Here is a 27441-nt window from a genome sequence, read left to right on the forward strand (position 1 = left end):
CTAACCAGTTGACTACACTAGCCAGTTGACTAGCCAGTTGACTACACTAACCAGTTGACTACACTAGCCAGTTGACTACACTAGCCAGTTGACTACACTAACCAGTTGACTACACTAGCCAGTTGACTACACTAGCCAGTTGACTACACTAACCAGTTGACTAACCAGTTGACTACACTAACCAGTTGACTACACTAGCCAGTTGACTACACTAACCAGTTGACTACACTAACCAGTTGACTACACTAGCCAGTTGACTACACTAACCAGTTGACTACACTAGCCAGTTGACTACACTAACCAGTTGACTAACCAGTTGACTACACTAACCAGTTGACTACACTAGCCAGTTGACTACACTAGCCAGTTGACTACACTAACCAGTTGACGACACTAACCAGTTAATTACACTAACCAGTTGACTACACTAACCAGTTGACTACACTAGCCAGGTGAATAGACTAGCCAGTTGACTACACTAGCCAGTTGACTACACTAGCCAGTTGACTACACTAACCAGTTGACTAGCCAGTTGACTACACTAACCAGTTGACTACACTAGCCAGTTGAATAGACTAGCCAGTTGACTACACTAGCCAGTTGACTACACTAGCCAGTTGACTACACTAACCAGTTGACTAGCCAGTTGACTACACTAACCAGTTGACTACACTAGCCAGTTGACTACACTAGCCAGTTGACTACACTAACCAGTTGACTAGCCAGTTGACTACACTAACCAGTTGACGACACTAACCAGTTAATTACACTAACCAGTTAATTACACTAACCAGTTGACGACACTAACCAGTTGACTACACTAGCCAGTTGACTACACTAACCAGTTGACTACACTAGCCAGTTGACTACACTAACCAGTTGACTAACCAGTTGACTACACTAACCAGTTGACTACACTAGCCAGTTGACTACACTAGCCAGTTGACTACACTAACCAGTTGACGACACTAACCAGTTAATTACACTAACCAGTTGACTACACTAGCCAGTTGACTAAACTAACCAGTTGACTACACTAGCCAGTTGACTACACTAGCCAGTTGACTACACTAACCAGTGTACTAGCCAGTTGACTACACTAACCAGTTGACTACACTAGCCAGTTGACGACACTAGCCAGTTGACGACACTAACCAGTTAATTACACTAACCAGTTGACGACACTAACCAGTTGACGACACTAACCAGTTGACGACACTAACCAGTTGACGACACTAGCCAGTTGACTACACTAGCCAGTTGACTACACTAGCCAGTTGACTACACTAACCAGTTGACTACACTAACCAGTTGACTACACTAGCCAGTTGACTACACTAACCAGTTGACGACACTAACCAGTTGACTACGAGCCAGTTAACTACACTAACCAGTTGACGACACTAACCAGTTGACTACACTAGCCAGTTGACTACACTAACCAGTTGACTACACTAACCAGTTGACTACACTAACCAGTTGACTACACTAGCCAGTTGACTACACTAACCAGTTGACTACACTAACCAGTTGACTACACTAGCCAGTTTAGCCAGTTGACTACACTAGCCAGTTGACTACACTAACCAGTTGACGACACTAACCAGTTGACTACGAGCCAGTTAACTACACTAACCAGTTAACTACACTAACCAGTTGAATACACTAACCAGTTGACTACACTAGCCAGTTGACTAGCCAGTTGACTACACTAACCAGTTGACTACACTAACCAGTTGACTACACTAGCCAGTTGACTACACTAGCCAGTTGACTACACTAGCCAGTTGACTACACTAGCCAGTTGACTACACTAGTCAGTTGACTACACTAGCCTGTTAACTACACTAACCAGTTGACTACACTAGCCAGTTGACTACACTAGCCAGTTGACTACACTAACCAGTTGACTACACTAGCCAGTTGACTGCACTAACCAGTTGACTACACTAACCAGTTGACTGCACTAACCAGTTGACTACACTAACCAGTTGACTACACTAGCCAGTTGACTACACTAACCAGTTGACTACACTAACCAGTTGACTACACTAACCAGTTGACTACACTAACCAGTTGACTACACTAGCCAGTTGACTACACTAACCAGTTGACTACACTAACCAGTTGACTACACTAACCAGTTGACTACACTAGCCAGTTGACTACACTAACCAGTTGACTACACTAACCATGATACACATAATACACATAGTATAATACCATTATAATACCCCAGGTCCAGTCTCTCTCTGTGTGTATAGTACCATTCTCCCCAGGTCCAGTCTCTCTCTGTGTATAGTACCATTCTCCCCAGGTCCAGTCCCTCTCTGTGTGTATAGTACCATTCTCCCCAGGTCCAGTCTCTCTCTGTGTATAGTACCATTCTCCCCAGGTCCAGTCCCTCTCTGTGTATAGTACCATTCTCCCCAGGTCCAGTCTCTCTCTGTGTATAGTACCATTCTCCCCAGGTCCAGTCCCTCTCTGTGTGTATAGTACCATTCTCCCCAGGTCCAGTCCCTCTCTGTGTATAGTACCATTCTCCCCAGGTCCAGTCTCTCTCTGTGTATAGTACCATTCTCCCCAGGTCCAGTCCCTCTCTGTGTGTATAGTACCATTCTCCCCAGGTCCAGTCCCTCTCTGTGTATAGTACCATTCTCCCCAGGTCCAGTCCCTCTCTCTCTGTGTGTAATACCATTCTCCCCAGGTCCAGTCCCTCTCTGTGTGTATAGTACCATTCTCCCCAGGTCCAGTCCCTCTCTCTCTGTGTATAGTACCATTCTCCCCAGGTCCAGTCTCTCTCTGTGTGTATAGTACCATTCTCCCCAGGTCCAGTCCCTCTCTCTCTGTGTATAGTACCATTCTCCCCAGGTCCAGTCCCTCTCTGTGTGTATAGTACCATTCTCCCCAGGTCCAGTCTCTCTCTGTGTGTAATACCATTCTCCCCAGGTCCTGTCTCTCTCTGTGTATAGTACCATTCTCCCCAGGTCCAGTCCCTCTCTGTGTGTATAGTACCATTCTCCCCAGGTCCAGTCCCTCTCTCTCTGTGTATAGTACCATTCTCCCCAGGTCCAGTCCCTCTCTGTGTATAGTACCATTCTCCCCAGGTCCAGTCCCTCTCTCTCTGTGTATAGTACCATTCTCCCCAGGTCCAGTCCCTCTCTGTGTATAGTACCATTCTCCCCAGGTCCAGTCCCTCTCTCTGTGTATAGTACCATTCTCCCCAGGTCCAGTCCCTCTCTGTGTATAGTACCATTCTCCCCAGGTCCAGTCCCTCTCTGTGTGTATAGTACCATTCTCCCCAGGTCCAGTCCCTCTCTCTCTGTGTATAGTACCATTCTCCCCAGGTCCAGTCCTCTCTCTCTGTGTGTAATACCATTCTCCCCAGGTCCAGTCCCTCTCTGTGTATAGTACCATTCTCCCCAGGTCCAGTCCCTCTCTGTGTGTATAGTACCATTCTCCCCAGGTCCAGTCCCTCTCTCTGTGTGTAATACAATTCTCCCCAGGTCCAGTCTCTCTCTGTGTATAGTACAATTCTCCCCAGGTCCAGTCCCTCTCTCTCTTTGTATATAGTACCATTCTCCCCAGGTCCAGTCCCTCTCTGTGTGTATAGTACCATTCTCCCCAGGTCCAGTCCCTCTCTCTCTGTGTATAGTACCATTCTCCCCAGGTCCAGTCCCTCTCTCTGTGTATAGTACCATTCTCCCCAGGTCCAGTCTCTCTCTGTGTGTATAGTACCATTCTCCCCAGGTCCAGTCCCTCTCTGTGTGTATAGTACCATTCTCCCCAGGTCCAGTCTCTCTCTCTGTGTATAGTACCATTCTCCCCAGGTCCAGTCCCTCTCTGTGTGTATAGTACCATTCTCCCCAGGTCCAGTCCCTCTCTGTGTGTATAGTACCATTCTCCCCAGGTCCAGTCCCTCTCTCTGTGTATAGTACCATTCTCCCCAGGTCCAGTCCCTCTCTGTGTGTATAGTACCATTCTCCCCAGGTCCAGTCCCTCTCTGTGTATAGTACCATTCTCCCCAGATCCAGTCTCTCTCTGTGTATAGTACCATTCTCCCCAGGTCCAGTCCCTCTCTGTGTGTATAGTACCATTCTCCCCAGGTCCAGTCCCTCTCTATGTGTATAGTACCATTCTCCCCAGGTCCAGTCTCTCTCTCTGTGTATAGTACCATTCTCCCCAGGTCCAGTCCCTCTCTGTGTGTATAGTACCATTCTCCCCAGGTCCAGTCCCTCTCTGTGTGTGTAGTACCATTCTCCCCAGGTCCAGTCCCTCTCTGTGTGTATAGTACCATTCTCCCCAGGTCCAGTCCCTCTCTGTGTGTGTAGTACCATTCTCCCCAGGTCCAGTCTCTCTCTGTGTATAGTACCATTCTCCCCAGGTCCAGTCCCTCTCTCTGTGTATAGTACCATTCTCCCCAGGTCCAGTCCCTCTCTCTGTGTATAGTACCATTCTCCCCAGGTCCAGTCCCCCTCTCTGTGTATAGTACCATTCTCCCCAGGTCCAGTCCCTCTCTGTGTATAATACCATTCTCCCCAGGTCCAGTCCCTCTCTCTCTGTGTATAGTACCATTCTCCCCAGGTCCAGTCCCTCTCTCTCTGTGTATAGTACCATTCTCCCCAGGTCCAGTCCCTCTCTCTCTGTGTATAGTACCATTCTCCCCAGGTCCAGTCCCTCTCTGTGTATAGTACCATTCTCCCCAGGTCCAGTCCCTCTCTGTGTGTATAGTACCATTCTCCCCAGGTCCAGTCCCTCTCTGTGTGTGTAATACCATTCTCCCCAGGTCCAGTCCCTCTCTCTGTGTGTATAGTACCATTCTCCCCAGGTCCAGTCCCTCTCTCTGTGTGTATAGTACCATTCTCCCCAGGTCCAGTCCCTCTCTCTCTGTGTATAGTACCATTCTCCCCAGGTCCAGTCTCTCTCTGTGTATAGTACCATTCTCCCCAGGTCCAGTCCCTCTCTGTGTGTATAGTACCATTCTCCCCAGGTCCAGTCCCTCTCTGTGTGTATAGTACCATTCTCCCCAGGTCCAGTCCCCTCTCTGTGTGTATAGTACCATTCTCCCCAGGTCCAGTCCCTCTCTGTGTGTATAGTACCATTCTCCCCAGGTCCAGTCCCTCTCTGTGTGTATAGTACCATTCTCCCCAGGTCCAGTCCCTCTCTGTGTGTATAGTACCATTCTCCCCAGGTCCAGTCCCTCTCTGTGTGTATAGTACCATTCTCCCCAGGTCCAGTCCCTCTCTGTGTGTATAGTACCATTCTCCCCAGGTCCAGTCCCTCTCTGTGTGTATAGTACCATTCTCCCCAGGTCCAGTCCCTCTCTGTGTGTATAGTACCATTCTCCCCAGGTCCAGTCCCTCTCTGTGTGTATAGTACCATTCTCCCCAGGTCCAGTCCCTCTCTGTGTGTAATACCATTCTCCCCAGGTCCAGTCCCTCTCTGTGTGTGTAATACCATTCTCCCCAGGTCCAGTCCCTCTCTGTGTGTGTAATACCATTCTCCCCAGGTCCAGTCCCTCTCTGTGTATAGTACCATTCTCCCCAGGTCCAGTCCCTCTCTGTGTATAGTACCATTCTCCCCAGGTCCAGTCTCTCTCTGTGTGTATAGTACCATTCTCCCCAGGTCCAGTCCCTCTCTGTGTATAGTACCATTCTCCCCAGGTCCAGTCCCTCTCTCTGTGTATAGTACCATTCTCCCCAGGTCCAGTCCCTCTCCTGATCCACACCAGAGAAAGACAAAGGAACGCAGGGCTGATATTTCCTCTATCTCCAGCTTCATTATCTAGAGGGAGAGAAGAGGGGGGGAGAGAGGAGGGGGGGAGAGAGGAGGGAGAGAAGAAGAGGGGGGAGAGAGAAGAAGAGGAGGGGGAGAGAGAAGAGGGGGGGAGAGAGGAGGGAGAAGAAGAGGGGGGGAGAGAGAAGAAGAGGGGGGAGGGAGAAGAGGGGGGAGAGAGAAGAAGAGGGGGGGAGAGAGAGAGAAGAGGGGGGAGAGAGAAGAGGAGGGGGGAGAGAGAGAGGGGGGAGAGGAGGGAGAGAGACGAGGGGGGGGAGGGAGAGAGGAGGGGGAGAGAGAAGAGGGGGGGAGAGAGAGAAGAGGGGGAGAGAGAAGAGGGGGGAGAGAGGAGAAGAGGGGGGGGAGAGAGAGAAGAGAGGGGGGGAGAGAGAAGAGGAGGGGGAGAGAGAGAAGAGGAGGGGGGGAGAGAGGACGGGGAGAGAGAAGAGGGGGGAGAGAGAGAAGAGGGAGAGAGAAGAGGAGGGGGAGAGAGAAGAGGAGGGGGGAGAGAGAAGAGGGGAGAGAGAGAGAGAAGAGGGAGAGAGAAGAGGGAGAGAGAGAGAGGGGAAGGGAGAGAGAAGAGGGGAGAGAGAGAGAGGAGGGGGAGAGAGAAGAGGAGGGGGAGAGGAAGAGAGAGGAGGGGAGAGAAGAGGAGGGGGAGAGGGAGGAGGAGGGGGAGGAGAGAAGAGGAGAGGGAGAGAGAGAGGAGGGGGAGAGAGAGAGAAGAGGGGAGAGAGAGAAATCAACAGAAATCTTTATTTAATAAACATATATTAATTTATATTTTATTATTTATTTATTATTATTTTATTTTATTATTTTATTTCTATTTAATATCTTCATACTCTTTACACAGTAACTCACATCGTCCCAGGTCCAGTAGTGTTCAGTGTGGGGTATTCCTGACTCTCTGTAGTATTCCTCTAACCCCCCCCCCCCCCACAGTAACTCACATCGTCCCAGGTCCAGTACGCGTTCAGTGTGGGGTATTCCTGACTCTCTGTAGTACTCCTCTAACCCCCCCCCCCCCCACAGTAACTCACATCGTCCCAGGTCCAGTAGTGTTCAGTGTGGGGTATTCCTGACTCTCGGTAGTATTCCTCTAACCCCCCCCCCCCCCCCACAGTAACTCACATCGTCCCAGGTCCAGTAGCGTTCAGTGTGGGGTATTCCTGACTCTCGGTAGTATTCCTCTAACCCCCCCCCCCCCCCCCCCCCCACAGTAACTCACATCGTCCCAGTTCCAGTAGCGTTCAGTGTGGGGTATTCCTGACTCTCTGTAGTATTCCTCTAACCCCCCCCCCCCCCCCCCCCCCCCACAGTAACCTCACATCGTCCCAGGTCCAGTAGCGTTCGGTGTGGGGTATTCCTGACTCCCTGTAGGTATTCCTCTAACCCCCCCCCCCCCCCCCACAGTAACTCACATCGTCCCAGTTCCAGTAGTGTTCTGTGTGGGGTATTCCTGACTCTCTGTAGTATTCCTCTAACCCCCCCCCCCCCCCCCCCCCCCCCCACAGTAACTCACATCGTCCCAGTTCCAGTAGTGTTCAGTGTGGGGTATTCCTGACTCTCTGTAGTATTCCTCTAACCCCCCCCCCCCCAAAGTAACTCACATCGTCCAGGTCCAGTAGTGTTCTGTGTGGGTATTCCTGACTCTCTGTAGTATTCCTCTAACCCCCCCCCCCCCCCCACAGTAACTCACATCGTCCCAGGTCCAGTAGTGTTCAGTGTGGGGTATTCCTGACTCTCTGTAGTATTCCTCTAACCCCCCCCACAGTAACTCACATCGTCCCAGGTCCAGTAGTGTTCAGTGTGGGGTATTCCTGACTCTCTGTAGTATTCCTCTAACCCCCCCCCCCCCCCCCACAGTAACTCACATCGTCCCAGTTCCAGTAGTGTTCTGTGTGGGGTATTCCTGACTCTCTGTAGTATTCCTCTAACCCCCCCCCCCACAGTAACTCACATCGTCCCAGTTCCAGTAGTGTTCAGTGTGGGGTATTCCTGACTCTCGGTAGTATTCCTTTAAACCCCCCCCCCCCACAGTAACTCACATCGTCCCAGGTCCAGTAGTGTTCAGTGTGGGGTATTCCTGACTCTCGGTAGTATTCCTCTAACCCCCCCCCCCCCCCACAGTAACTCACATCGTCCCAGGTCCAGTAGTGTTCAGTGTGGGGTATTCCTGACTCTCTGTAGTATTCCTCTACCCCCCCCCCCCCCCCCCCACAGTAACTCACATCGTCCCAGGTCCAGTAGTGTTCAGTGTGGGGTATTCCTGACTCTCTGTAGTATTCCTCTAACCCCCCCCCACCCCACAGTAACTCACATCGTCCCAGGTCCAGTAGCGTTCTGTGTGGGGTATTCCTGACTCTCTGTAGTATTCCTCTAACCCCCCCCCCCACAGTAACTCACATCATCCCAGGTCCAGTAGTGTTCTGTGTGGGGTATTCCTGACTCTCGGTAGTATTCCTCTAACCCCCCCCCCCCCCCCCCCACAGTAACTCACATCGTCCCAGGTCCAGTAGTGTTCAGTGTGGGGTATTCCTGACTCTCTGTAGTATTCCTCTAACCCCCCCCCCCCCCCCCACAGTAACTCACATCGTCCCAGGTCCAGTAGTGTTCAGTGTGGGGTATTCCTGACTCTCGGTAGTATTCCTCTAACCCCCCCCCCCCACAGTAACTCACATCGTCCCAGGTCCAGTAGTGTTCAGTGTGGGGTATTCCTGACTCTCTGTAGTATTCCTCTAACCCCCCCCCCCCCCCCACAGTAACTCACATCGTCCCAGGTCCAGTAGTGTTCAGTGTGGGGTATTCCTGACTCTCTATAGTATTCCTCTAACCCCCCCCCCCCACAGTAACTCACATCGTCCCAGTTCCAGTAGTGTTCAGTGTGGGGTATTCCTGACTCTCTGTAGTATTCTCTAACCCCCCCCCCCCCCCCCACAGTAACTCACATCGTCCCAGGTCCAGTAGTGTTCTGTGTGGGGTATTCCTGACTCTCTGTAGTATTCCTCTAACCCCCCCCCCCCCACAGTAACTCACATCGTCCCAGGTCCAGTAGTGTTCAGTGTGGGGTATTCCTGACTCTCTGTAGTATTCCTCTACCCCCCCCCCCCCCCACAGTAACTCACATCGTCCCAGGTCCAGTAGCGTTCTGTGTGGGGTATTCCTGACTCTCGGTAGTATTCCTCTAACCCCCCCCCCCCCACAGTAACTCACATCGTCCCAGGTCCAGTAGCGTTCTGTGTGGGGTATCCTGACTCTCTGTAGTATTCCTCTAACCCCCCCCCCCCCCCCACAGTAACTCACATCGTCCCAGTTCCAGTAGTGTTCAGTGTGGGGTATTCCTGACTCTCTGTAGTATTCCTCTAATCACCCCCCCCCCCAGTAACTCACATCGTCCCAGGTCCAGTAGTGTTCAGTGTGGGGTATTCCTGACTCTCGGTAGTATTCCTCTAACCCCCCCCCCCACAGTAACTCACATCGTCCCGGGTCCAGTAGTGTTCAGTGTGGGGTATTCCTGACTCTCTGTAGTATTCCTCTAACCCCCCCCCCCCCCACAGTAACTCACATCGTCCCAGGTCCAGTAGTGTTCAGTGTGGGGTATTCCTGACTCTCTGTAGTATTCCTCTAACCCCCCCCCCCCCCCACAGTAACTCACATCGTCCCAGGTCCAGTAGTGTTCAGTGTGGGGTATTCCTGACTCTCTGTAGTATTCCTCTAACCCCCCCCCCCCCCCCCCCCACAGTAACTCACATTGTCCCAGGTCCAGTAGTGTTCAGTGTGGGGTATTCCTGACTCTCTGTAGTATTCCTCTAACCCCCCCCCCACAGTAACTCACATCGTCCCAGTTCCAGTAGCGCTCAGTGTGGGGTATTCCTGACTCTCGGTAGTATTCCTCTAACCCCCCCCCCACAGTAACTCACATCGTCCCAGTTCCAGTAGCGTTCTGTGTGGGGTATTCCTGACTCTCGGTAGTATTCCTCCAGCGGAGGCTCCAGCAGGATCACATCAAACTTAGTCTTCAGGTCACGCAGGTCAAAGTGCTCTGGGTCGGCCTGCAGATACCTAGACACACATTAACACGGGAGTCATTTAGCAGACAGTAGGGAGTCATTTAGCAGACAGTAGGGAGTCATTTAGCAGACGGCTCCTATCCAGAGTCACTACAGTAGGGAGTCATTTAGCAGACGGCTCCTATCCAGAGTCACTACAGTAGGGAGTCATTTAGCAGACGGCTCCTATCCAGAGTCACTACAGTAGGGAGTCATTTAGCAGACGGCTCCTATCCAGAGTCACTACAGTAGGGAGTCATTTAGCAGACGGCTCCTATCCAGAGTCACTACAGTAGGGAGTCATTTAGCAGACGGCTCCCATCCAGAGTCACTACAGTAGGGAGTCAATTAGCAGACGGCTCCTATCCAGAGACACTACAGTAGGGAGTCATTTAGCAGACGGCTCCTATCCAGAGTCACTACAGGAGGGAGTCATTTAGCAGACGGCTCCTATCCAGAGTCACTACAGTAGGGAGTCATTTAGCAGACGGCTCCTATCCGGAGTCACTACAGGAGGGAGTCATTTAGCAGACGGCTCCTATCCAGAGACACTACAGTAGGGAGTCATTTAGCAGACGGCTCCTATCCAGAGTCACTACAGTAGGGAGTCATTTAGCAGACGGCTCCTATCCAGAGTCACTACAGTAGGGAGTCATTTAGCAGACGGCTCCTATCCAGAGTCACTACAGTAGGGAGTCATTTAGCAGACGGCTCCTATCCAGAGTCACTACAGTAGGGAGTCATTTAGCAGACGGCTCCTATCCGGAGTCACTACAGTAGGGAGTCATTTAGCAGACGGCTCCTATCCAGAGTCACTACAGTAGGGAGTCATTTAGCAGACGGCTCCTATCCAGAGTCACTACAGTAGGGAGTCATTTAGCAGACTCTCCTATCCAGAGTCACTACAGTAGGGAGTCATTTAGCAGACGGCTCCTATCCAGAGTCACTACAGTAGGGAGTCATTTAGCAGACGGCTCCTATCCGGAGTCACTACAGTAGGGAGTCATTTAGCAGACGGCTCCTATCCAGAGTCACTACAGTAGGGAGTCATTTAGCAGACGGCTCCTATCCGGAGTCACTACAGTAGGGAGTCATTTAGCAGACGGCTCCTATCCAGAGTCACTACAGTAGGGAGTCATTTAGCAGACGGCTCCTATCCAGAGTCACTACAGGAGGGAGTCATTTAGCAGACGGCTCCTATCCAGAGTCACTACAGTAGGGAGTCATTTAGCAGACGGCTCCCATCCAGAGTCACTACAGTAGGGAGTCATTTAGCAGACGGCTCCTATCCAGAGTCACTACAGGAGGGAGTCATTTAGCAGACGGCTCCTATCCAGAGTCACTACAGTAGGGAGTCATTTAGCAGACGGCTCCTATCCAGAGTCATTTAACAGACTCTCCTATCCAGAGTCATTTAACAGACTCTCCTATCCAGAGTCATTTAACAGACTCTCCTATCCAGAGTCATTTAACAGACTCTCCTATCCAGAGTCATTTAGCAGACTCTCTGATCCAGAGTCATTTAGCAGACTCTCTGATCCAGAGTCATTTAACAGACTCTCTGATCCAGAGTCATTTAACAGACTCTCCTATCCAGAGTCATTTAACAGACTCTCTGATCCAGAGTCATTTAACAGACTCTCCTATCCAGAGTCATTTAACAGACTCTCTGATCCAGAGTCATTTAACAGACTCTCCTATCCAGAGTCATTTAACAGACTCTCCTATCCAGAGTCATTTAACAGACTCTCCTATCCAGAGTCATTTAGCAGACGGCTCCTATCCAGAGTCATTTAACAGACTCTCTGATCCAGAGTCATTTAACAGACTCTCCTATCCAGAGTCATTTAACAGACTCTCTGATCCAGAGTCATTTAACAGACTCTCTGATCCAGAGTCATTTAACAGACTCTCTGATCCAGAGTCATTTAACAGACTCTCTGATCCAGAGTCATTTAACAGACTCTCTGATCCAGAGTCATTTAACAGACTCTCTGATCCAGAGTCATTTAACAGACTCTCCTATCCAGAGTCATTTAACAGACTCTCTGATCCAGAGTCATTTAACAGACTCTCTGATCCAGAGTCATTTAACAGACTCTCTGATCCAGAGTCATTTAACAGACTCTCCTATCCAGAGTCATTTAACAGACTCTCCTATCCAGAGTCATTTAACAGACTCTCCTATCCGGAGTCATTTAACAGACTCTCCTATCCGGAGTCATTTAACAGACTCTCCTATCCAGAGTCATTTAACAGACTCTCCTATCCAGAGTCATTTAACAGACTCTCCTATCCAGAGTCATTTAACAGACTCTCTGATCCAGAGTCATTTAACAGACTCTCTGATCCAGAGTCATTTAACAGACTCTCCTATCCAGAGTCATTTAACAGACTCTCCTATCCAGAGTCATTTAACAGACTCTCCTATCCAGAGTCATTTAACAGACTCTCTGATCCAGAGTCATTTAACAGACTCTCTGATCCAGAGTCATTTAACAGACTCTCCTATCCGGAGTCATTTAACAGACTCTCTGATCCAGAGTCATTTAACAGACTCTCCTATCCAGAGTCATTTAACAGACTCTCTGATCCAGAGTCATTTAACAGACGGCTCCTATCCGGAGTCATTTAACAGACTCTCTGATCCAGAGTCATTTAGCAGACTCTCTGATCCAGAGTCATTTAACAGACTCTCCTATCCAGAGTCATTTAACAGACTCTCTGATCCAGAGTCATTTAACAGACTCTCCTATCCAGAGTCATTTAACAGACTCTCTGATCCAGAGTCATTTAACAGACTCTCCTATCCAGAGTCATTTAACAGACTCTCTGATCCAGAGTCATTTAACAGACTCTCCTATCCAGAGTCATTTAACAGACTCTCCTATCCAGAGTCATTTAACAGACTCTCCTATCCAGAGTCATTTAACAGACTCTCCTATCCAGAGTCATTTAACAGACTCTCTGATCCAGAGTCATTTAGCAGACTCTCCTATCCAGAGTCATTTAACAGACTCTCCTATCCAGAGTCATTTAACAGACTCTCTGATCCAGAGTCATTTAACAGACTCTCCTATCCAGAGTCATTTAACAGACTCTCCTATCCAGAGTCATTTAACAGACTCTCTGATCCAGAGTCATTTAACAGACTCTCCTATCCAGAGTCATTCAACAGACTCTCTGATCCAGAGTCATTTAACAGACTCTCTGATCCAGAGTCATTTAACAGACTCTCCTATCCAGAGTCATTTAACAGACTCTCTGATCCAGAGTCATTTAACAGACTCTCCTATCCAGAGTCATTTAACAGACTCTCTGATCCAGAGTCATTTAACAGACTCTCTGATCCAGAGTCATTTAACAGACTCTCCTATCCGGAGTCATTTAGCAGACTCTCCTATCCAGAGTCATTTAACAGACTCTCTGATCCAGAGTCATTTAACAGACTCTCTGATCCAGAGTCATTTAACAGACTCTCCTATCCGGAGTCATTTAGCAGACTCTCCTATCCAGAGTCATTTAACAGACTCTCTGATCCAGAGTCATTTAACAGACTCTCCTATCCAGAGTCATTTAGCAGACTCTCCTATCCAGAGTCATTTAACAGACTCTCTGATCCGGAGTCATTTAGCAGACGGCTCCTATCCAGAGTCATTTAACAGACTCTCCTATCCAGAGTCATTTAATCTTGTCAATATGGGGGCGCTGTTTTCACTTTGTAAAAATTCGTTCCCAAATTAAACTGCCTCGTTCTCAATTCTTGCTCGTACAATATGCATATTATTATTACTATTGGATAGAAAACACTCTCTAGTTTCTAAAACCGTTTGAATTATATCTGTGAGTAAAACAGAACTCAAGTTGCAGCAAACTTCCTGTCAGGAAGTGAGAAATCTGAAATCGGGCACTCTGTTCCAGGGTCAGTTTATTAATTTGCATGTAATCTATGAGTCGACATGGACTGCATACGATTTCCCCTAGATGTCAGTAAGCAGTGAGAATTGGAATGGGGTCGCTAGGTAGATCTGAGGCCTTATAAAGGCTCTTGGAACGGGGGGTGCACTCTTTTCAACGTTCGTCATTGCGCAAAGCAGACCTCAGGATGGCATTCTGGAAAGCTCTCGTTATAGGCCTTAGATATATCCGGCTCTGATTTTATTCGATATAGGTGTTAAAGACATCATAATGTAGTTATTTTAAACCGAGTTATATCAGTTTAAATCAGTATATTGCGATTTTCGGGAATTTTCTTTGTGCTGCGTTATGAAGAGTTGGACACGTCTGGGCCACATAGCTAATGTTTGCTGCTAATTCCTAAGTTGAAGACGACAATCTACAACCGAGCAACGATGATTCTGGACAAAGGACAACTTGCACAAGATTCTGATGGAAGCTCATCAAATAGTAAGAACTATTTATGATGTTAATTCGTATTTCTGTTGAAAAATGTAAAAGTATAATTCCGTCATTAATTTCGGTGCGGTCTCGCTTTAACGCACGCTGTATGTCGTAGTAACGTTAATTTTAAAAATCTAACACAGCGGTTGCATTAAGAACTAATGTATCTTTCATTTGCTGTCCAACCTGTATTTTTTAGTCAAGTTTATGATTAGTTATTGATTAGATTAGGTGCCTCTCCCAAGATTTCCCCCGACATTTTGTTTGTCGTTTGGCTACTATTCATATTGTATAACCACGATTTGTGCCGCTAAATATGCACATTTTCGAACAAACCATATATGTATTGTGTAATTTGATGTTATAGGACTGTCATCTGAAGAAGTTTGAGAAGGTTAGTGAAAAAATAAATATCTTTTGCTGGTTTATTCGTTATCGCTACTGTTGGCTTGAATCAATGCTGTTGTGTGGTAGGCTATTGTAGTAAGCTAATATAATACTATATTGTGTTTTCGCTGTAAAACACTTAAAAAATCTGAAATATTGGCTGGATTCACAAGTTCTTTGTCTTTCATCTGCTGCACGCTGTGTATTTTTCATAAATGTTTTATGATGAGTATTTATGTAATTCACGTTGCTCTCTGTAGTTATTCTAGTCGCTTTGGTGAGAGTTGTGATGGTGGCTGCAATGTAAAACTACGATTTATACCTGAAATATGCACATTTTTCTAACAAAACATATGCTATACAATAAATATGTTATCAGACTGTCATCTGATGAAGTTGTTTCTTGGTTAGTTGACTGTATTTAAGCCAAATGGTGTATCTAAACTGTAAATGGGTTTTAAATAGTCATATTTATATTTGGTCGAATTTGTGATAGCTACCTATGCAGTAAAAAAAATGGTGGGAAAAAAAAGGTGTGTCTTTTGCTATCGTGGTTAGCTAATAGATTTACATATTGTGTCTTCCCTGTAAAACATTTTAAAAATCAGAAATGATGGCTGGATTCACAAGCTGTGTATCTTTCATTTGGTGTCTTGGACTTGTGATTTCATGAACATTTTATTATATGATATCCCTGTGGCTTTAGGCTAGGCTATGCTAGTCAGCTTTTTTGACGGGGGGATCCCGGATCCGGGTTTGTGACTCGTTAGAGGTTTTAACAGACTCTCCTATCCAGATACTAAATAACTGGGACCTACATGGGGGGGGGGGTAATAACTGGGACCTACATGGGGGGGGGGGGTAATAACTGGGACCTACATGGGGGGGGGGGGGGGTAATAACTGGGACCTACATGGGGGGGGGGGGGTAATAACTGGGACCTACATGGGGGGGGGGGGTAATAACTGGGACCTACATGGGGGGGGGGGGGGGTAATAACTGGGACCTACATGGGGGGGGGGGGGGGTAATAACTGGGACCTACATGGGGGGGGGGGGGGGTAATAACTGGGACCTACATGGGGGGGGGGGGTAATAACTGGGACCTACATGGGGGGGGGGGTAATAACTGGGACCTACATGGGGGGGGGGGGGTAATAACTGGGACCTACATGGGGGGGGGGGGGTAATAACTGGGACCTACATGGGGGGGGGGGGGTAATAACTGGGACCTACATGGGGGGGGTAATAACTGGGACCTACATGGGGGGGGGGTAATAACTGGGACCTACATGGGGGGGGGGGGTAATAACTGGGACCTACATGGGGGGGGGGGGGGTAATAACTGGGACCTACATGGGGGGGGGGGGTAATAACTGGGACCTACATGGGGGGGGGGGGTAATAACTGGGACCTACATGGGGGGGGGGGGGGTAATAACTGGGACCTACATGGGGGGGGGGGGGGTAATAACTGGGACCTACATGGGGGGGGGGGGGTAATAACTGGGACCTACATGGGGGGGGGGGGGTAATAACTGGGACCTACATGGGGGGGGGGGGGGGTAATAACTGGGACCTACATGGGGGGGGGGGGGGGTAATAACTGGGACCTACATGGGGGGGGGGGGGTAATAACTGGGACCTACATGGGGGGGGGGGGGTAATAACTGGGACCTACATGGGGGGGGGGGGGTAATAACTGGGACCTACATGGGGGGGGGGGGGTAATAACTGGGACCTACATGGGGGGGGGGGGTAATAACTGGGACCTACATGGGGGGGGGGGGGTAATAACTGGGACCTACATGGGGGGGGGGGGGGTAATAACTGGGACCTACATGGGGGGGGGGGGGGGTAATAACTGGGACCTACATGGGGGGGGGGGGGGGTAATAACTGGGACCTACATGGGGGGGGGGGGGGGTAATAACTGGGACCTACATGGGGGGGGGGGGTAATAACTGGGACCTACATGGGGGGGGGGGGTAATAACTGGGACCTACATGGGGGGGGGGGGGGTAATAACTGGGACCTACATGGGGGGGGGGGGTAATAACTGGGACCTACATGGGGGGGGGGGTAATAACTGGGACCTACATGGGGGGGGGGGTAATAACTGGGACCTACATGGGGGGGGGGGGGGGGTAATAACTGGGACCTACATGGGGGGGGGGGGGGGGGGGGGTAATAACTGGGACCTACATGGGGGGGGGGGTAATAACTGGGACCTACATGGGGGGGGGGGGTAATAACTGGGACCTACATGGGGGGGGGGGGTAATAACTGGGACCTACATGGGGGGGGGTAATAACTGGGACCTACATGGGGGGGGGGTAATAACTGGGACCTACATGGGGGGGGGGGGTAATAACTGGGACCTACATGGGGGGGGGGGGGGTAATAACTGGGACCTACATGGGGGGGGGGGTAATAACTGGGACCTACATGGGGGGGGGGGGGTAATAACTGGGACCTACATGGGGGGGGGGGGGGGGGGGTAATAACTGGGACCTACATGGGGGGGGGGGGGGGGTAATAACTGGGACCTACATGGGGGGGGGGGGGGGGGGGTAATAACTGGGACCTACATGGGGGGGGTGTTGGTGGTTGAGATCAACTCATCCTTCAGTCTGATCAGCTCTCTGAGTTTAGGATACTCTTCAAACCTGTCAGCCAGACCTGAAACAGATTACACACAGATTACACATAGATTACACATAGATTACACACATAACACATACAGATTACACACACACACAGATTACACACATACTACACACACATTACACACACAGATTATACACATACTACACACACACACAGATTACACACAGATCACACACATACTACACACACACACACACAGATTACACATACAGATTACACACACAAACAGATTACACACACACACAGATTACACACACACACAGATTACACACACAGATTACACACACAGATTACACACGTACCGACGTCTCTGATGAAGTTCTGTGGTCGATGTCCGGTGTCGACAAAGTGTTGACAGTAGTCATTATGGGGGTTCAGACTCTGGGTACCCTGAAACAGACAGTTAACCTATAACAACAGTGTTGACAGTAGTCATTATGGGGGTTCAGACTCTGGGTCCCCTGATACAGACAGTTAACCTATAACAACAGTGTTGACAGTAGTCATTATGGGGGTTCAGACTCTGGGTACCCTGAAACAGACAGTTAACCTATAACAACAGTGTTGACAGTAGTCATTATGGGGGTTCAGACTCTGGGTCCCCTGATACAGACAGTTAACCTATAACAACAGTGTTGACAGTAGTCATTATGGGGGTTCAGACTCTGGGTACCCTGATACAGACAGTTAACCTATAACAACAGTGTTGACAGTAGTCATTATGGGGGTTCAGACTCTGGGTACCCTGAAACAGACAGTTAACCTATAACAACAGTGTTGACAGTAGTCATTATGGGGGTTCAGACTCTGGGTACCCTGAAACAGACAGTTAACCTATAACAACAGTGTTGACAGTAGTCATTATGGGGGTTCAGACTCTGGGTACCCTGATACAGACAGACAGTTAACCTATAACAACAGTGTTGACAGTAGTGTGTGTGTGTGTGTGTGTAGTGAGAGGTGTGTGTGTGTGTGTAGTGAGAGGTGTGTGTGTGTGTGTGTGTGTGTGTGTGTGTGTGTGTGTGTGTGTGTGTGTGTGTGTGTGTGTTGTGAGAGGTGTGTGTGTGTAGTGAGAGGTGTGTGTGTGTGTGTGTGTGTGTGTGTGTGTGTGTTACCTTGAGGAAGGTGGTAGAATCCTTGTAGACCTCTTCATAAGGGTTGTGTGTGTGTAGTGAGAGGTGTGTGTGTGTGTGTGTAGTGAGAGGTGTGTGTGTGTGTGTGTGTGTGTGTGTGTAGTGAGAGGTGTGTGTGTGTGTTACCTTGAGGAAGGTGGTAGAGTCCTTGTAGACCTCTTCATAAGGGTTGCTCTCATCTGGCGGTAGCACCTCCAACTCTTCCTACACACACACACACACACACACACACACACACACACACACACACACACACAATGAAACACACACAATGAAACACATACAATCTGGACCGGCTGGTTCCTACAATCTGGACCGGCTGGTTCCTACAATCTGGACCGGCTGGTTCCTACAATCTGGACCGGCTGGTTCCTACAATCTGGACCGGCTGGTTCCTACAATCAGGACCGGCTGGTTCCTACAATCAGGACCGGCTGGTTCCTACAATCTGGACCGGCTGGTTCCTACAATCTGGACCGGCTGGTTCCTACAATCTGGACCGGCTGGTTCCTACAATCTGGACCGGCTGGTTCCTACAATCTGGACCGGCTGGTTCCTACAATCTGGACCGGCTGGTTCCTACAATCTGGACCGGCTGGTTCCTACAATCTGGACCGGCTGGTTCCTACAATCTGGACCGGCTGGTTCCTACAATCTGGACCGACTGGTTCCTACAATCTGGACCGGCTGGTTCCTGGACCGACTGGTTCCTACAATCTGGACCGACTGGTTCCTGGACCGACTGGTTCCTACAATCTGGACCGGCTGGTCCCTACAATCTGGACCGACTGGTTCCTACAATCTGGACCGACTGGTTCCTACAATCTGGACCGGCTGGTTCCTGGACCGACTGGTTCCTACAATCTGGACCGACTGGTTCCTGGACCGACTGGTTCCTACAATCCGGACCGGCTGGTTCCTACAATCTGGACCGACTGGTTCCTACAATCCGGACCGACTGGTTCCTACAATCTGGACCGACTGGTTCCTACAATCTGGACCGACTGGTTCCTGGACCGACTGGTTCCTACAATCTGGACCGACTGGTTCCTGGACCGACTGGTTCCTACAATCTGGACCGACTGGTTCCTACAATCTGGACCGACTGGTTCCTACAATGTGTTCCTCTTAGTGATCCAGTCTATTACAGATACGTTCCTCTCAGTGACCCAGTCTATTACAGAGAAGTTCCTCTCAGTGACCCAGTCTATTACAGAGACGTTCCTCTCAGTGACCCAGTCTATTACAGAGACGTTCCTCTCAGTAATCCAGTCTATTACAGATACGTTCCTCTCAGTGATCTAGTCTATTACAGATACGTTCCTCTCAGTGATCCAGTCTATTACAGATACGTTCCTCTCAGTGATCCAGTCTATTACAGAGACGTTCCTCTCAGTGATCCAGTCTATTACAGATACGTTCCTCTCAGTGATCCAGTCTATTACAGAGACGTTCCTCTCAGTGATCCAGTCTATTACAGATACGTTCCTCTCAGTGATCCAGTCTATTACAGAGAAGTTCCTCTCAGTGATCCAGTCTATTACAGATACGTTCCTCTCAGTGATCCAGTCTATTACAGATACGTACTTCTCAGTGATCCAGTCTATCCTCTCAATGATCCAGTCTATTACAGAGATTTTCCTCTCAGTGATCCAGTCTATTACAGATACGTTCCTCTCAGTGATCCAGTCTATTACAGAGACGTTCCTCTCAGTGATCCAGTCTATTACAGATACGTTCCTCTCAGTGATCCAGTCTATTACAGAGACGTTCCTCTCAGTGATCCAGTCTATTACAGATACGTTCCTCTCAGTGATCCAGTCTATTACAGATACGTTCCTCTCAGTGATCCAGTCTATTACAGATACGTACCTCTCAGTGATCCAGTCTATCCTCTCAGTGATCTAGTCTATTACAGAGACGTTCCTCTCAGTGATCCAGTCTATTACAGAGACGTTCCTCTCAGTGATCCAGTCTATTACAGATACGTTCCTCTCAGTGATCCAGTCTATTACAGATACGTTCCTCTCAGTGATCCAGTCTATTACAGATACGTTCCTCTCAGTGATCCAGTCTATTACAGATACGTACCTCTCAGTGATCCAGTCTATCCTCTCAGTGATCCAGTCTATTACAGAGACGTTCCTCTCAGTGATCCAGTCTATTACAGATACATTCCTCTCAGTGATCCAGTCTATTACAGATACGTACCTCTCAGTGATCCAGTCTATCCTCTCAGTGATCTAGTCTATTACAGAGACGTTCCTCTCAGTGATCCAGTCTATCCTCTCAGTGATCCAGTCTATTACAGAGACGTTCCTCTCAGTGATCCAGTCTATTACAGAGACGTTCCTCTCAGTGATCCAGTCTATTACAGATACGTTCCTCTCAGTGATCCAGTCTATTACAGATACGTTCCTCTCAGTGATCCAGTCTATTACAGATACGTTCCTCTCAGTGATCCAGTCTATTACAGATACGTTCCTCTCAGTGATCCAGTCTATCCTCTCAGTGATCTAGTCTATTACAGAGACGTTCCTCTCAGTGATCCAGTCTATCCTCTCAGTGATCTAGTCTATTACAGAGACGTTCCTCTCAGTGATCCAGTCTATTACAGATACGTTCCTCTCAGTGATCCAGTCTATTACAGAGACGTTCCTCTCAGTGATCCAGTCTATCCTCTCAGTGATCCAGTCTATTACAGATATGTTCCTCTCAGTGATCCAGTCTATTACAGATATGTTCCTCTCAGTGATCCAGTCTATTACAGATATGTTCCTCTCAGTGATCCAGTCTATCCTCTCAGTGATCCAGTCTATTACAGAGACGTTCCTCTCAGTGATCCAGTCTATTACAGAGACGTTCCTCTCAGTGATCCAGTCTATTACAGATACGTTCCTCTCAGTGATCTAGTCTATTACAGATACGTTCCTTTCAGTGATCTAGTCTATTACAGAGACGTTCCTCTCAGTGATCTAGTCTATCCTCTCAGTGATCCAGTCTATTACAGAGACGTTCCTCTCAGTGATCCAGTCTATTACAGATATGTTCCTCTCAGTGATCCAGTCTATTACAGATATGTTCCTCTCAGTGATCCAGTCTATTACAGATATGTTCCTCTCAGTGATCCAGTCTATCCTCTCAGTGATCCAGTCTATTACAGAGACGTTCCTCTCAGTGATCCAGTCTATTACAGAGACGTTCCTCTCAGTGATCCAGTCTATTACAGATACGTTCCTCTCAGTGATCTAGTCTATTACAGAGACGTTCCTCTCAGTGATCTAGTCTATTACAGATACGTTCCTTTCAGTGATCTAGTCTATTACAGAGACGTTCCTCTCAGTGATCTAGTCTATCCTCTCAGTGATCCAGTCTATTACAGAGACGTTCCTCTCAGTGATCCAGTCTATTACAGATACGTTCCTCTCAGTGATCTAGTCTATTACAGAGACGTTCCTCTCAGTGATCCAGTCTATTACAGAGACGTTCCTCTCAGTGATCCAGTCTATTACAGAGACGTTCCTCTCAGTGATCCAGTCTATTACAGATACGTTCCTCTCAGTGATCCAGTCTATTACAGAGACGTTCCTCTCAGTGATCCAGTCTATTACAGATACGTTCCTCTCAGTGATCCAGTCTATTACAGATACGTTCCTCTCAGTGATCTAGTCTATTACAGATACGTTCCTCTCAGTGATCTAGTCTATTACAGAGACGTTCCTCTCAGTGATCCAGTCTATTACAGATACGTTCCTCTCAGTGATCCAGTCTATTACAGAGAAGTTCCTCTCAGTGATCCAGTCTATTACAGATACGTTCCTCTCAGTGATCCAGTCTATTACAGAGAAGTTCCTCTCAGTGATCCAGTCTATTACAGAGACGTTCCTCTCAGTGATCCAGTCTATTACAGATACGTTCCTCTCAGTGATCCAGTCTATTACAGATACGTTTCTCTCAGTGACCTGTTTGTGTTTTCCTACCTTCTGCTCCTCAACGTCCTCCTCTGTGTCCTCTCCCTCCACCTGAAGCTTCCTCTTGGAGCTCGGCCCGGCAGTATCGAACGATGCCCTACACATACACAACTTGTTGAATAGTTAAACCAAGTGATAGGGCTGGACTGGAACAAAAATGTGCACACTCTGGAGGTCCCCAAGGAATTGAGAAATACTGATTGCTGGAAGTGTGTGTGTACCTGTGACAGTAGTCTCTGTGTGTGTGAGTGTACACCTGTGACAGTGTCTGTGTCTGTGTCTGTGTCTGTGTGTGTGTGTGTGTGTGTGTGTGTGTGTGTGTGTGTCATACCTGCATGTCTCTCTGGTCTCTTCAATCTCCTTCAGTTCGTCTTTGCTGTTCAGAATGGCGCCAATACTGTCCGCACTCTCTGCTCCCAACTAGGGGAGGAACGGACAAGTTAGCTAGCTATTAATGTTAGCTAAGACAGGAACGGACAAGTTAGCTAGCTATTAATGTTAGCTAAGACAGGATCGGACAAGTTAGCTAGCTCTTAATGTTAGCTAAGACAGGATCGGAGAAGTTAGCTAGCTATTAATGTTAGCTAGGCCAGGAACAGAGAAGTTAGTTAGCTATTAATGTTAGCTAGGCCAGGAACAGAGAAGTTAGTTAGCTATGGATGTTAGCTAGGCCAGGAACGGAGAAGTTAGTTAGCTATGGATGTTAGCTAGGCCAGGAACGGAGAAGTTAGTTAGCTATGGATGTTAGCTAGGCCAGGAACGGAGAAGTTAGTTAGCTATGGATGTTAGCTAGGCCAGGAACGGAGAAGTTAGTTAGCTATGGATGTTAGCTAGGCCAGGAACGGAGAAGTTAGTTAGCTATTAATGTTAGCTAGGACAGGAACGGAGAAGTTAGTTAGATATGGATGTTAGCTAGGACAGGAGTGAACGAACAAGTTAGTTAACTAGTAATGTTAGTTAAAAGCTATTACTCTCTGCTCCCAACTAGGAGAGGACCAAACAAGTTAGTTAACTAGCTAAAAGCTATCACTCTCTGCTCCCAACTAGGAGAGGAAGGAACAAGTTAGTTAACTAGCTAAAAGCTATCACTCTCTGCTCCCAACTAGGAGAGGAAGGAACAAGTTAGTTAACTAGCTAAAAGCTATCACTCTCTGCACCCAACTAGGACAGGAAAGAATAAGTTAGTTAACTAGCTAAAAGCTATCACTCTCTGCTCCCAACTAGGACAGGACCAAACAAGTTAGTTAACTAGCTAAAAGCTATCACTCTCTGCTCCCAACTAGGAGAGGAAAGAATAAGTTAGTTAACTAGCTAAAAGCTATCACTCTCTGCTCCCAACTAGGAGAGGAAAGAATAAGTTAGTTAACTAGCTAAAAGCTATCACTCTCTGCACCCAACTAAGAGAGGAAAGAATAAGTTAGTTAACTAGTAATGCTAGCTAAAAGCTATCACTCTCTGCTCCCAACTAGGAGAGGAAAGAATAAGTTAGTTAACTACTAATGATAGCTAAAAGCTATCACTCTCTGCACCCAACTAGGAGAGGAAAGAATAAGTTAGTTAACTAGTAATGTTAGTTAAAAGCTATCACTCTCTGCACCCAACTAGGAGAGGAAAGAATAAGTTAGTTAACTAGTAATGTTAGTTAAAAGCTATCACTCTCTGCACCCAACTAGGACAGGAAAGAACAAGTTAGTTAACCAGTTAAAAGCTATCACTCTCTGCACCCAACTAGGAGAGGACCAAACAAGTTAGTTAACTAGCTAAAAGCTATCACTCTCTGCTCCCAACTAGGAGAGGACCAAACAAGTTAGTTAACTAGCTAAAAGCTATCACTCTCTGCTCCCAACTAGGAGAGGAAAGAATAAGTTAGTTAACTAGCTAAAAGCTATCACTCTCTGCACCCAACTAGGACAGGAAAGAATAAGTTAGTTAACTAGTAATGCTAGCTAAAAGCTATCACTCTCTGCTCCCAACTAGGACAGGAAAGAATAAGTTAGTTTGATAGCTTTTAGCTAGTTCTCTCTGCACCCAACTAGGACAGGAAAGAACAAGTTAGTTAACTAGCTAAAAGCTATCACTCTCTGCTCCCAACTAGGAGAGGAAAGAATAAGTTAGTTAACTACTAATGATAGCTAAAAGCTATCACTCTCTGCTCCCAACTAGGAGAGGAAAGAATAAGTTAGTTAACTAGCTAAAAGCTATCACTCTCTGCTCCCAACTAGGACAGGACCAAACAAGTTAGTTAACTAGCTAAAAGCTATCACTCTCTGCTCCCAACTAGGACAGGAAAGAACAAGTTAGTTAACTAGCTAAAAGCTATCACTCTCTGCTCCCAACTAGGAGAGGAAAGAATAAGTTAGTTAACTACTAATGATAGCTAAAAGCTATCACTCTCTGCTCCCAACTAGGAGAGGAAAGAATAAGTTAGTTAACTAGCTAAAAGCTATCACTCTCTGCACCCAACTAGGAGAGGAAAGAATAAGTTAGTTAACTAGTAATGCTAGTTAAAAGCTATCACTCTCTGCTCCCAACTAGGAGAGGAAAGAATAAGTTAGTTAACTAGCTAAAAGCTATCACTCTCTGCTCCCAACTAGGAGAGGAAAGAATAAGTTAGTTAACTAGCTAAAAGCTATCACTCTCTGCTCCCAACTAGGAGAGGAAAGAATAAGTTAGTTAACCAGTTAAAAGCTATCACTCTCTGCTCCCAACTAGGAGAGGACCAAACAAGTTAGTTAACTAGCTAAAAGCTATCACTCTCTGCTCCCAACTAGGAGAGGAAAGAATAAGTTAGTTAACTAGCTAAAAGCTATCACTCTCTGCTCCCAACTAGGAGAGGACCAAACAAGTTAGTTAACCAGTTAAAAGCTATCACTCTCTGCTCCCAACTAGGAGAGGACCAAACAAGTTAGTTAACTAGCTAAAAGCTATCACTCTCTGCTCCCAACTAGGAGAGGACCAAACAAGTTAGTTAACTACTAATGCTAGCTAAAAGCTAAACCAGTATCTGTGCGGTATGTAAAACAAAACAATACAGCTCAGACTAATACTCCCATTCACCAGCTCTGCAGGCGTTATGTCAAAATACATTAGTTGATTCACCAAACGTGGATATTCGCTGAGCAACTACCTTAATTTACTCCCGTTATGGCCGGTATGTACCTCCAAAACAGGGCTAAATAAATTAGCTGTAGTAGACTACCAACCTGCATGGCAGCAATGAGGTAAACATGAGGTGCCAAAGAAGAGAATGGAAATCAATCAATTCCTTAGGCCCTAATCTATGGATTTCACATGACTGGCCATGGTTGGGCCTGGGAGGGCATAGGCCCACCCACTTGGGAGCCAAGACCACCCACTTGGGAGCCAGGTCCAGCCAATCACCTGTGGCATTGTGTTGTGACAAAACTGTGCATTTTAGTGTCTTTTTATTGTCCCCCAGCACAAGGTGCACCTGTGTAATGATCGCGCTGTTTAATCAGCTTCTTGATATGCCACATCTGTCAGGTGAATGGATTCTCTTGGTAAAGGAGAAACGCTCACTAACATGGGATGTAAACAAATTAGAGCGAAATATGTTTTTTGTGCGTCTGGAACATTTCAGCTCATAAAACTTTACATGTTGCATTTATATTCTTGTCCAGTGTCTATATACCGGCATAACGGGAGTAAATGAAGACCGTGATAAACAAACGTATTTTGACATTAACGGTTGCAGAGCTGGTTAATAATGGGAGTTTGAATCTGATCTTTCTTGGGCGTTAGATACGCCTCTAATGCATAGAGATAATGATTCAGCTGGAAGCGATCAGCCTCTTAGCTAGCTACAATCATACGCACAAATGCTCTTACATCATAACAGTAACTAATGTCTTGGACGAACAATAGCTAGCTAACTTTACTATTAAAAAGATACTTGGTCAACTATCATGCGCTGGTTAACTATACGTTAATTTTTCCCATTCAATCAAGATCAATTGGCCTCGCTCCACTATCACAAAAAAAGCCAAAATAGCAAATACTATAATATGTACAGTAACTACGATTGTTAGCTAACAACAAGTTATTAGCGAACTAGAGGCTCACTTTAGAAGATGTGCTAGGTAATGATATGTTAGTTATGCTAATAGCTAACGTTACCTGTGGACCTAATCCTATTCAGTTAAGTCAAACACATAGCTAACGTTAGATGTTTACATTATCTACGAATGTTTGTTAACTAACAAGGTATGGTAGTTATGTAGCTAGATACATAGCTCTTCCCCCAGGCTAAAGGCTCACTTTAGAGGGCTAGCTTGTAAACAAAAAGACAACGCATGTTAGCTCGCTAGCTAGTATACTAACTTAGCTTAAGCTAGCTACCTGTTGAGCTAGCTTGTAACAAGAAGACAACGTATGTTAGCTCGCTAGCTAGTATACTAACTTAGCTTAAGCTAGCTACCTGTTGAGCTAGCTTGTAAACAAGAAGACAACGCATATTAGCTCGCTAGCTAGTATACTAACTTAGCTTTAGCTAGCTACCTGTTGAGCTAGAAGCTGGCGTCGCAGCTTCTGCTTTTCCCGTATCTCCTGTAGGCGACTATTCATTTCTTTATCGGTGATTAGTTTAATAAAGTATTTCGTTGGTTCACAAGATGCTTAAAACTGTTTTCTCTGGCGGGGGGTCGAAAAGCTTTTACTACCCTCGAAAACAATGAACGTTAGTCGGGTTCTGATGACGTCGTTCCGGTTCAACTGCTGCGCCTGTGATGTGCGTCATTGTTTTTTCCCTCCGACGATAGAAGACATCGCGTCCCTGTCTTTCTGCTGGTGCAATGAGTAGATGCGGCCACACGGTGGTGATGTTGTATCACGTTATTCCACTGTGAACAAACTGTAAACAATGATCATCAGAAAGGCCGTTTGTCACCAATTTTCTCTACTTCCGCCCAAAGTGTGCTGGAAGAGCGACGTTAACTTCCTCTAGCTAGCCCATGCCTCTACCAACCCAATGCTTTCAGATGTTGTGGAGAGCAATGAAGGTGTAGACTTCAGGAGGAAAGAGAGATTATTGTGATC

General features: G+C 47.3%; 1 protein-coding gene across 3 annotated transcripts in view; it reads right to left on the bottom strand.

The window, feature by feature from the left end:
• Window positions 1-27116, bottom strand: part of mettl14 (methyltransferase 14, N6-adenosine-methyltransferase subunit) — a 37768-nt gene extending 10652 nt beyond the window's left edge. Inside the window, exons 1-8 of one of the 3 annotated variants that reach the window (XM_055910958.1) lie at window positions 26905-27115; window positions 22718-22806; window positions 22396-22483; window positions 18542-18619; window positions 17585-17672; window positions 17204-17294; window positions 9699-9840; window positions 5692-5784 (exon numbers count right to left, since the gene is read on the bottom strand). In XM_055910958.1, coding sequence (XP_055766933.1) covers window positions 5692-5784; window positions 9699-9840; window positions 17204-17294; window positions 17585-17672; window positions 18542-18619; window positions 22396-22483; window positions 22718-22806; window positions 26905-26970 — 735 coding nt within the window. In that variant the 5' untranslated portion in view covers window positions 26971-27115. Of the gene's footprint in view, window positions 1-5691; window positions 5785-9698; window positions 9841-17203; window positions 17295-17584; window positions 17673-18541; window positions 18620-22395; window positions 22484-22717; window positions 22808-26904 lie in introns of those variants that run through there. The other 2 variants (XM_055910959.1, XM_055910960.1) reach the window with 2 other exon arrangements.
• Window positions 27117-27441: the final 325 nt, after the last annotated feature.

This window comes from Salvelinus fontinalis, unplaced genomic scaffold, assembly GCF_029448725.1.
Source record: "Salvelinus fontinalis isolate EN_2023a unplaced genomic scaffold, ASM2944872v1 scaffold_0039, whole genome shotgun sequence".
NCBI classification, from domain to species: domain Eukaryota; kingdom Metazoa; phylum Chordata; class Actinopteri; order Salmoniformes; family Salmonidae; genus Salvelinus; species Salvelinus fontinalis.